The sequence below is a fragment of the Lepidochelys kempii genome, chromosome 1 (assembly GCF_965140285.1).
Source record: "Lepidochelys kempii isolate rLepKem1 chromosome 1, rLepKem1.hap1, whole genome shotgun sequence".
Classification (NCBI taxonomy): domain Eukaryota; kingdom Metazoa; phylum Chordata; order Testudines; family Cheloniidae; genus Lepidochelys; species Lepidochelys kempii.
The window spans coordinates 248,502,960-248,515,117 of NC_136380.1; the positions used below are offsets into that span (position 1 = coordinate 248,502,960).

General features: G+C 45.0%; 1 protein-coding gene across 5 annotated transcripts in view; it reads right to left on the bottom strand.

The window, feature by feature from the left end:
- AGK (acylglycerol kinase) overlaps nt 1–7,171 on the bottom strand; it is a 59,896-nt gene extending 52,725 nt beyond the window's left edge. For 2 of the 5 annotated variants that reach the window (XR_012156046.2, XR_012156045.2), the window contains exons 1-2: nt 6,663–6,989; nt 3,036–3,213 (exon numbers count right to left, since the gene is read on the bottom strand). Coding sequence is in view for 3 of the 5 variants with exons in the window: in XM_073322228.2 (XP_073178329.2) it covers nt 3,036–3,145 (110 nt within the window). In the remaining 2 variants the exon portion in view is untranslated. Of the gene's footprint in view, nt 1–3,035; nt 3,214–6,662; nt 6,990–7,085 lie in introns of those variants that run through there. The other 3 variants (XM_073322228.2, XM_073322256.2, XM_073322219.2) reach the window with 3 other exon arrangements.
- Nucleotides 7,172–12,158: the final 4,987 nt, after the last annotated feature.

The following is a 12,158-nucleotide window of genomic DNA, read 5'->3' on the forward strand; positions in this document are numbered from 1 at the left end:
ATTAAGAAGAGACACTTCTACTTATAATTTCGTGTAGTTGACATTTCTCTTTCATTGGTCTTTTGGTTATTGGAGGCATGTACATGAAATCAGAACCTCCGCTCATCTGCTGTCACTGCTTATTCCTCACTTGAAGTCATCATGCTCCATGGCATCAATCAGTGCCACAGTAACCAATTACACTATCACAAAGAAAAGACTATGGGCCAAATTTTCTGCTGGTGTGACTTCCCTGAAGACAGCTAAGCCCCAAGAGTTAGGCATGAAGAAAGCCGCCAAAGCAGACTGACACTTCAAAACAAAGATTCTGATTTAATGCGGATATCCCTAAGAAGAAAAAAAGCACCGGGAACAAGAAATAAGAAAAATATAATACACAGTATAAGCAGATTTGTTTTCCACTGAGGCCTTGGCAGCATTTTAACATTAGGGGGAAAAAACAGTTAAGCCCTTGTCACACTGATTTAAAAGACACAGGGAGATGATAGAGCAAATTGCAACACCCAAAGCAATAGCACTTCAGAATCATTTGGCTATATTTGCACTATAATGAAATCATGTTAACAGTAATCTTAAAAATTGGGATTAAAATTTAAGTCTGTTTAAATCTTTTCAGAAACCAGTCCAGGATTTAGAGCCCTGTGGGGAACATTTATTCCAGAGATAACAGAAACGAGCAACAGAGGAAACTATACTATACATGCTGTTGCTCTAATTGGTGAGGGAGGAGCGGGTGATCTTATTTCAAAAGGCAAACAATATTTTGCCTATGGCAGATGCTGACATATCTAGAATGCAATCACGGGAACTAAAGTTGTGCTGATGCTGAAATCACATGTGTGCTTATTGATGGGCACTTAAAAATAGTACTTTAACATGCAGGTGAAGATAACAATTGCACTAGTTGCATATAAGGTAGTTAGAATGACTGTTAGTGCCCTGTCCACACTCTAGTAAGGGAGCTACCAGTAGGGAGGTCAAAAACTGAATGAGTATGAAGCCTGAACCACCAAATCCTTCCTGAAGGTGGCCCATCCAGTTCTGTTGGTAGCACAAGACAAAGCAAGGCAGGGAAGCTTAAATGCTGTGGCTAATGCTGTACCTGTTATAGAACTAAAGTTTCCAAGGCCTGTTAATTTGGCACCTTTCATAAGAACTACATTAATAACAAAAATAATGGGGAAAACCCTAATTGTGCAATCAGATCCACTTGGGCATATCACTGTGTTCATGTGGAGTGCTACTGACATCCACACAGGCACAGGAATCTGTGCTAGAGGAACTATTTGCAGGCGCAGGACTTATATTTTTATTCATTGCTATAATGCTGTTTGAACAACAACTGGATTTTACAACTTAGAGGAGAAAAATCTCTCTCTCCTCCAGCCTAATTCCGAGGCAATCCATGCTACTCCACTAGTCTGTCTCTTTAAGGTACTGTAGGAACTACCTCAAATTTATGACAGAGAAGCCATTGGATGACTGAGTCTGGAAATCATAGGTTAAGTTCAGCAGTCTTCTTAAGAATGTGGCTTAATGGAAGGGGCAACCAATAACCCCAAAGGGCTTCCTGTGCTTTAAAAATGTATTTTAAAAAACTTAGGTGAGCTTGAAGGAGAGTATCTCCAGAAGAACAAGTGCTTCTCAGAATGTCAGAAGAAAAGGAATACAAAGAATTAATGATATTTTTTTAAAGTGGTATGATACTTTCAAAGAGAACTGAGCCATGTACATAGAAGGTACCTGTCTTAATAGAAAACAAGCATTCCTGTTGTGTCGAAATTTAAGAATAATATTATTTTTAAGAGCCAGTCATTATAAAAAAGTTTAAAAAGTAATCCCTTTTGACGTATCAGATACTCCTGGGGGAATTCTGCGTCACTGTGGTGCACAGAATTCATGTCCCTCACAGATTTCTTTGCTTCCCCGCAGAAAAATTACTTCTGAAAGGGAAGCAAAGGGAAGCTGCAAGAGCAGTCAGGTGCCCATACCCAGCAGTGCAGGCAGGTTGGTCCGGTAGAGACGTAAATCACCGCCAGGAAGGGGAGTGGGAGCTGGGCAGTCATGTATGTGAGAGAGACACACTGTTCCTCTCACTTGCTATTGCAGCATGCTCGATGTGGAGGAGCAGGGTTTTGGGGTGTTTCTGAGGAGGTAGGCATGGGGCAGGCGCTGTCCCCTCAGGCAGAGCAGAATGCAGCAGCCTGACTGCTTAGTGAATTGTTCCATTGTCTTTGTGAACTCCCCCAGGAGTATAAAACAGATGTAAACATTTTAAAGCTCCATTACATTGCCAGAGTGGTGTAAAGGGCAGTATGGCCTTATAAATGCTTATGGTACATTAGTGATTAGAATGAATCTAAAGTTTTGTACTGTAAAATTTCCTATCAAAATGTGCTCCATGAACTGTTTGTTACTGACCTTTCTGGAGATGATCAGTAGCCAATATAAATTGTGGGTTTGATTCCCCAGCCCTCACTTGCTCTTCAGTTGCCTATGATGTAACACTGAGCATATGGCTGCATATATTTGTTGACTAATAAATATAAGAAATAAAGGGTCAAACCTAGCTACATTACTGTTAGGCAAGGGGGTTTGGGGATTTCCTCCAGTACTTCCCCACCCCATTCTCCAGCCGTTGTATTGTAGTTTAAATAAATTATCAAAATAATTGAAACCAGAGTGATTACACTGTGTTATTTTGACAAATAAAATATGCTGAATTTTAAAATACTGTGTGCAGAGAGTTTTATTTTTTGGTGCAGAATTCCCCGAGAGGTACACTTCCTATAGCTAAGCTACTGCAGCTTCTCTCTGGATAACCATGCCTATGTAAAAACCTCTCAGTCTTGTCATTGCCCTGTAGGCTGTTAACGGATCCCAAGCAAGCAGCTCTATCTATAACCACCCTTCTCAAGTTTTACAGATGTTTGCCCAATTACACTACTATCCACATGTCACATCAAAAGGTATTAGCAAAAATACAGACAAAGGTTCATTGTTATCGTACTTCTTTAAGGGCAGGTAATAATTACCAGTGTTTTCCATAGAGCCAGTTTCCTCCCCAGGTGAGCAAGCAGACCCCAACTGTGGTTTTCTTCCAGTGAGTCTTGAAGGTTTTAAACATTCTGACCACCCTGGCCATGTCTATCTTCACGGGGCAATGCAGGAAGAGGATGGAGGATGAGAACTTGGAAGTCTCAGTGTGATGAGCTAATAATAACAAGATTAATTCAATGAGAGCAGAGACAACTGTGATATTATTGCTTCTAAAACCCCTGCTTCCTTTCCCTTCAAGGAAACTAGACACTTCCTCAGCTCTAATCCCCTTACGCCCCTACTCTACTTGTGCTACATTGATGACATCTTCATCATCTGGATGCACTGAAAGGAGGCCCTTGAGGAATTCCACCAAGATTTCAACAATTTCCACCCCACCATCAACCTCAGCCTGGACCAGTCCACACAAGAGATCCAGTTCCTAGACACTACAATGCTAATAAGCGATGGTCACATAAACACCACCCTATACCGGAAACCTACTGATCGCTATTCCTACCTACATGCCTCCAGCTTTCACCCTGACCACACCACACGGTCCATTGTCTACAGCCAAGCTCTAAGATATAACCGCATTTGCTCCAATCCCTCAGACAGAGACAAACACCTACAGGATCTCTATCAACCATTCTTAAAACTACAATACCCACTTGCTGAAGTGAAGAAACAGATTGACAGAGCCAGAATGGTACCCAGAAGTCACCTACAACAAGACAGGCCCAACAAAGAAACTAACAGAACATCACTAGCTGTCACCTGCAGCCCCCAACTAAAACCTCTCTAGCGCACCATCAAGGATCTACAACCTATCCTGAAGGACAATCCCTGACTCTCACAGACCTTGGGGGACAGGCCAGTCCTCGCTTACAGACAGCCCCCCAACCTGAAGCAAATACTCACCAGCAACCACACACCACAGAACAAAAACACCAACCCAGGAATCAAACCCTGCAACAAACCCCAGTGCAAACTCTGTCCACATATCTATTCAAGGGACACCATCATAGGACCTAACCACATCAGCCACACCATCAGGGGCTCATTCACCTGCACATCTACCTATGTGATATATGCCATCATGTGCCAGCAATGCCCCTCTGCCATGTACATTGGCCAAACCGGACAGTCTCTACGCAAAAGAATAAATGGACACAAATCTGACATCACGAATCATAACATTCAAAAACCAGTAGGAGAACACTTCAATCTCCCCGGCCACTCAATAAAAGACCTAAAAGTGGCAATTCTTCAACCAAAAAACTTCAGAAACAGACTCCAACGTGAAACTGGAGAACTGGAATTAATTTGCAAACTGGACACCATCAGATTAGGCCTGAATAAAGACTGGGAGTAGTTGGTCATTATAAAACCTAACTCTAATTTCCCCAATACTAATTTCCCCCTACTGTTACTCACATCTTCTTGTCAACTGTCTGGGCCACTCTCATTACCACTTCAAAAGTTATTTTCCCTCCCTTAGTATCCTGCTGTCAATTGAATTGTTTGTGAGACTAACTTCACACCTGGTAAGGCAATTCACATCTTTTCATGTATTTATACCTGCTCCTGTATTTTCCACTCCATGCATCTGATGAAGTGGGTTCTAGCCCAAGAAAGCTTATGCCCAAATAAATTTGTTAGTCTCTAAGGTTTCAGAGTAGCAGGCATGTTAGTCTGTATCTGCAAAAAGAAAAGGAGTACTTGCAGCACCTTAGAGACTAACGAATTTATTTGAGCATAAGCTTTCGTGAGCTACAACTCACCTCATCTAAGGTGCCACAAGGACTCCTCGTTGTTTTTGACCAAGAGCTGAAAAACACCTATTGATAGAGGGATAGATCCGTCTGCACAGTTAGCCTGCACAACAAACATGCTTTCCACAACAGGAAAACTATTATAAGGTCACCTAACCATCTCTAACTGGTAAGGAAATCCTCTCCTCCCTTGGCGGGTCCATAAAAATGCTCTCTGTTTCTGCATACCATATACCTAGGGCCCTACCAAATTCACAGCCATGAAAAACACATCACGGACCTTGAAATCTGGCCTCCCCACATGAGAGCGGTCTTTTGTGTGCTTTTACCCTATCCCACACAGATTTCATGGGGGAGACCAGCGTTTCTCAGATAGGGGGTCCAGACCCGAAAGGGAATTGCAAGGTTATTTTAAGGAGGGTCGTGGTATTGCCACCTTTACTTCTGCATGGCCTTCAGAGCTGGGCGGTCGGAGAGCGGCGACTATTGGCCAAGTGCCCAGCTCTGAAGGCAGTGCCCCACCAGCAGCAGTGCAGAAGTAAGGGTGGCAATACCATACCATGCCACCCTTACTTCTGTGCTGCTGCCTTCAGAGCTGGGTGACTGGAGTGTAGTGGCTGCTGAGGGCCCAGCTCTGCAGGCAGCAGCGCAGAAGTAAGGGTGGTAATACCACACCATGTCATCCTTACTTCTGCACTGCTGCTGGCAGCGGCAGCTCTGCCTTCAGAGCTAGGCTCCCGGCCAGCAGCCACCGCTCTCCAGCTGCCCAGCTCTGAAGGCAGCTGCTGCCACCTGCAGCAGTGCAGGAGTAAGGGTAGCAGTACCACGACCCTCCCCCGCCCATACACACAACTCCTGTTTGGGTCAGGACCCCTACAACTACAACACTGTGAAATTTCAGATTTAAATAGCTGAAATCATGAAGGGTTTCAGAGTAGCAGCTGTGTTAGTCTGTATCCGCAAAAAGAAAAGGAGGACTTGTGGCACCTTAGAGACTAACAAATTGCTTTGAGCATAAGCTTTCCTGAATTACAGCTCACTTCATGGGATGCACCATTGAAATCATGAAATTTACAATTTTTTAAATCCAATGGCCGTGAAATTGACCAAAATGGACCATGAATTTGGTAGGGCCCCACATACAGGCACTCAATGCCTATTCGCCACACACGGTTTTCACCATCAAGTGCAAAAAAGAACAAATGACAGACACTCTCTGCAGTACTATACCTGAAGGCACGCAAATAACTGAACAGCCCAATGCCCTCTGTGCAGCCTACCAGACCCAACCCCCGCGCCCGGCAGCCTCTGCAGCCCCCCACGCCCGGTAGCCTCTGTGAGCCCTGCTCCCCTCTCGCCCCACAGCCTCTGCGCCCCATGCCTGCCCTGCCCCCCTGCAGCCTCTCTCCCCCTGCAGCCTCTGCGCCCCATGCATGCCTGCCCTGCCCCCCTGCAGCCTCTCTCCCCCCGCCTGCCCTGCCCCCCTGCAGCCTCTGCGCCCCATGCATGCCTGCCGTGCCCCCTGCAGCCTCTCTCCCCTCCACCTGCCCTGCCCCCCTGCAGCCTCTCTCCCCCTGCAGCCTCTGCGCCCCATGCATGCCTGCCCTGCCCCCTACAGCCTCTCTCCCCCCTGCCTGCCCTGCCCCCCTGCAGCCTCTCTCCCCCTGCAGCCTCTGCGCCCCATGCATGCCTACCCTGCCCCCCCGCAGCCTCTCTCCCCCCGCCTGCCCTGCCCCCTGCAGTCTCTGCGCCCCATGCCTGCCCTGCCCTGCCCCCTGCAGCCTCTGCGCCCCATGCCTGCCCCCCTGCCGCCTCTCTCCCCCCACCTGCCCTGCCGCCCCCTCTCACCCTGCAGCCTCTGCCTGGCGGGGGCTTCGGACGCGCAGCCGGGCCCGGGTCCCCGCAGCCCCCGCACACGCCGCAGCCTCCTTCCTGCTGCCGCCCGAGCACGGTCCCCACTGGAAACAGCTCCCGCGGCGCTCGGTTCCGCCCCGCGCCGGCCTGGCGGGGCCGCGGGAAGGGTCAGCGGGGCGCTGGGCTGGGCTGACTCCGGCCCTCGGGCCTGTGTTAAGGGGCGCCCTTATGGGGCCCAGCCTCCTGCACCGCGCTGGTGCGTTCGGGCGCTGCCGCCAGCCAGGCGCTTGGCCGGCTCCAGCGCTTCTGGGGGGGGGGCCCGTCTGGGCTGGTCAGTGCCGGGTTTGCCCTTGACTTCAATGGGGGAAGCGGCAGGATTTCACCTTTCCTGGTTTCCGAGCTGTGCCTATGACTTACCGCACACCACCTTCTGGTGCCGGGTCCCCCAACAATAACCGCTCTCCTCCTTTTTTCATAGGGGTATATCCTGGGTGGCCTTGAAAAGCAGCTGATCCCCTCGCTAATGCTGATGCCAAGCACGCAAAAAAAATTGTGAGGCAAGCCCCAACATATCTCGAGATTGGCTTAAAAATCATGAGAATTTAAAATATAATACAAGGTGGGGTTCTTTTTATTTGCCTCCTGGTTTTTGATCATTTAGCGTTCCTGTTTTCCAGCTTTGCCCCTCTCCCATGAGGGCTAGTAACTTGTATTTTTGTTGTTGTTAATGATAGCTGAGATTTTCACATACTCACAGGCCTCTAAGAGGTGAGGCTCTAAAAAGAATACTAAATGTCGCTAGAGCCATGCTTAATTTGTAATGAAAGGTGCCAGGGCTCAAGCAATTTTTTTACTTTCATAACTGACACGGCAACCCCAAAGGTAGCAGGGCTATGAATTGCCAAGCCTTGAGGTGCTGAGGCTCAGCCTTGGCAAACCCTTGCACAAATTAAGCACTGTGATAGACTCATAATAAAATTGTCAGAGTTGGCAACACAGTCCCACTAATTTGACCGGAGCTGGATGAATTGGGCCCACCTGCAAGCTATACAACCCCAATAAAATTAATTGAAATAGAATCACTTTTCTGAGAAATAAAATGAAATAATACTGCAACTGTAATGGGGACTAGCCCTCCGCTCCCTTCCTTTATACATATCTTGCTCCATGACTCACTCATTTAATAATGGGATACTCTTTGGGGACTAATTTTAAGGTAGTGTTTAAAGTCTCTCCTGGATCGCTTGGTAAAGTTGGTGCAAGCAAACAATGTATGTTTTAATATGGCTAGATGTACATGTATACATCTAGGAACAAAGAAAGTAGGCCATACTTACAGAATGGGGGACTCTATCCTGGGAAGCAATGACTACGAAAAAGATTTGAGGGCTTTGGTGGATAATCAGCTGATCATGAGCTACAGTGTGATGCTGTGGTCAAAAGAACTAATGTGATCCTGGGGTGCATAAACATGAATCTTGAGTAGGAGTAGAGAGGTTATTTTACTTCCGTATTTGACACTGGTGCAACCGCTGCTGGAATACTGTGTCCAGTTCTGGCACCCACAATTCAAGAATGATGTTGATAAATTGAAAAGGGTTCAGAGAAGAGCCATGAAAATGATTAAAAGATTAGAAAACATGTCATACAGTGATAAACTCAAAGAGCTTAGTCTATTTAGCTTAACAAAGAGAAGGTTACGGGGTGATTTGATTACAATCTATAAGTATCTACACAGGGAACAAATATTTAATAATGGGCTCTTCAGTATAGCAGAGAAAGGTGTAACATGATCCAATGGGTGGAAGTTGAAGCAAGACAAATTCAGACTGGAAATAAGGCATACATTTAAAAAAATGAGAATAATTAACCATTGGAACAATTTACCAAGGATTGTGGTGGATTCTCCATCACTGACAATTTTTAAATGAGGACTGATTCTAAAAGGTATGATCTTGGAATTATTTTGGGGATGTTCTCTGGTCTGTAATACAGGAGGTCAGACTAGATGATCACAATGGTCCCACCTGGCCTTGGAATTTATGAATAAAGGTTTTTTTCAGTGGGTTACTGTGTGAACTGAGCCCTGAACTGGGAATCAGGAAACCTGGGTTCTATACCAGCTCCACTGCCGACTCACTGTGTGACCCTAGGCAAGATACTTCACTATTCTGTGCTCACTTAGTTGTCATGCATATGTCCTCTTACGTATATGTTCCCCAATATGTACAAATCTCGTCCACTTGCTAAAATCCTCTTCCAGGGCAAAGTATCCCTTACCCGGCTTTCACTCACCCCAGTCTTCTTCACTAACCATCCTCCAACCCACTATCTGACCCTCACTCTCACACACATGACATTCCTGGGCAAGTCATCCTAGATACCCTCCACACTTGTCCCTGAAAATCAGTCCTATGCCTCAGTACAAATCGTCTTTGTCTGATAACAGAGACTCCCAGGGCTACAAGGGCCTCTCCCATTCTTTCTCTGCCCTGTCCAGTCAAACAGCCTGCATGAACAAATAGCTGGCAGTGTTTCTCATGCATAAGAACATGAACATGATGTCTGTTTAGTCCATCTGCTATCTGACTCCTCCTGTGCTCATAAGGTCATCATGTATATCCAGGAACAAATGAGCAAAATGTGATAGGGGTGCAGAGGCTTTAAAGGCACCAGGTGGCACATACTTGCCCCTACTACAGCAAATGTAGCTGCTGCTGGTACAACTTCTAGGAGTAACTGTTTTTTCGACAGGCCAAATCCTGGGGGTCTTATGCCTCTTGGGAGAAGGGAGTCATTTCCTCCACTGCTTTTCCAGCTCCCAGGTACAATATAACTTTCATTCCTCTTACGTGCTGGGGACAACGCAAATGATGATGCGGTCATAGGTCTTTGGCTATTCAAGAAGCCTGTCATGGAGGTGACGTAGGGGAGAATCCAGGGGGCATTCCGTCCTTAGCATTTTGGTGTACAGAAAATAGACCAAAACCTATGGGTTCTTTCCCCTGCTGTGAGATATCTAATGTTTCATTTTATGCTCTGGAACAAATTCTCTCTGGAATAAAAGGTCTGTTTTGGTTTGATTAACTGCTTATGAATATTCCAGGTACATCCTGATGCAACAAACGTCCTTTGCTGCTAAATGTTCCAGCTATTTCTCTGTATAATGCACCTGTTGTGTTGTTAACTGTTCTAAATATGTCCACTCATTCATAGATTCATAAATTCCAAGGCCAGAAGGGACCATTGTGATCATGTAGTCTGACCTCCTGTATAGCACAGGCCATGGAATTTCCCCAAAATAATTCTTAGAGCAGATCTTTTAGAAAAACATCCAAACTTGATTTAAAAATTGTCAGTGATGGAGAATTCGCCATGACCCTCGGGAAATTGTTCCAATGGCTAATTACTCTCTCTCTTAAAAATTTATGCCTTATTTACAGTCTGAATTTGTCTAGCTTCAGCTTCTAGCCCTGGTATCATGGTACACCTTTGTCTGCCAGCTAGACTGAAGAGCCTGTTATTAAATATTTATTCCACATATAGATACTTACAGACTGTAATCAAGTCATCCCATAACCTTCTCTTTGTTAAGCTAAACATATTGAGCTCTTTGCGTCTATCACTATAGGGCATGTTTTCAAATCCTTTTATCATTCTCATGGCTCTTCTCTGAACCCTTTCCAATGTATCACCATCGTTCTTGAATGGTGGGCACCAGAACTGGACACAGTATTCCAGCAGCGGTCACAGCAGTGCCAAATACAGGATAAAATCACCTCTCTACTTCTATTCAAGATTCCCCTGTTTATGCATCCAAGGATTGCATTAGCCCTTTTGGCCACAGTGTCACGCTGCTGGCTCATGTTCAGCTGATTATCCACCAAAACCCCAACATCTTTTTTCAGTCACTGCTTACAGAGTCATACTTGGAGTGCTGCTGAATGTTCCAGTTATATCCAGGTAGAATAGGATGACTGAATGCCCTACTTTTTGTAGGATTGTCCTATTTTTTGCCTGTCTTAAGGCAGCGTGGCCAATTGTCCTTTTTTAACACTCCCATTCTCCCTATTTTGTGAAAGTATAATATGCAGTTATAACTTTTTAAAATGCAGGGACACTTTATGATGTGTCAGAAATAACTGGCAAATACTTACAATTTTATTTCCTCGGCAAATCTCTTCAAACATATCAAGTCCCCGTTTGCTTATTGAAGACTTCTGCCATGGCAAGTGTACACTTTTAAAATAAAGCCATTTTTGAGTATGTAAACACCCACCCAAAACAATCTGGAAAATGGTTAATGTCTGAAGCATTTTCTATGCTTGGGGATCTCTGAAATGGCCAAATGGAAATATATCAAAGTTCATGCACAGGAAAACACCTCTGGGCTGAATGTAAGCTTGAGAAATTTAGTTCAAAGAATAATTGTCTATCAACACCAGTGCTGAGCCCCAGCACCCCTAGGCTTGGCAGTTTGTAGCCCAGCACCTCTGGGATTGCTGCATCAGTTATGAATGTAAAAAATTGCTTGAGCCCTGGGACCTCTTTCTTTACAAGTTAAGCACCGATCAACACCTTAAAATAGGGTTTGGAATAACACTGGGGAAAAGGGTTTAGAATAAAATTGCAAAAGGGCCTTTCCATAAGGTTAGTGGGACACTACAGTAGCAAAATCGGTCTTTGTATCTACTTAAAGTTAGCTTTCAGCTAGATGCTTTCTGTTTAATGTAATCACATGGGAAGCAAGATCCTCAGATGGTGTAAATCAGTGGATTTTAATGATATTGTGCAGACTTACAGTAGCTGAGAATCTGGCTTAGAAATTCTAGATGACGCTTTCAAGTGAGCTGTAGCCACTAGTAACACTAAAGAAAACAAAAGATTTTACACTTGCCTTACTATCTGGCTTTGCTTATGTACTGATGCAGAGTCCTTGCTGAAATCCCTCCTGGCAAAAATACATGTCCTATTTTTTGGCTGTGAACATCTGATCACCCTAAAGGTAGATCGCATCTACTGTGCCGCTGAATATACTAAGTACCTTCTTCCAAGTATTCAATTATTTTTCATATAATGTTAAAGGCTATTGGTAGCACAGCAGGTGCAGTGGAAGACAAGGTAAAGGGTCAATCTAAAACACCCTCTGGATTCTATACTGTAGTCATTTTTTTAAATCTAAGCAAAACAGTTCTGCATTTGCAGACTGAAGGAAGCTGAAATAAATGTTTTCTTCTTGTCTGATTGTTGGGAGGGTTTATGTAGTTTGGAGGGAGTCAATGTTCAAAAGATTGGCCTAACTGTCAAAATGCTTGTTATGGGAGCTTGAGATGTATCAGCTGAAATTAGCCCACAAATTGTTTGCAACTGTAGGGTGATGCCTCATCCCCAGTTACTCAGGTCTGACCCAATTTGAAGGACAATGTTTTTCTCATCCTACCAGTCTGCCTGCACTACCACTGCCAAGTTTGCCAGCGAAAGAAGCCTGAG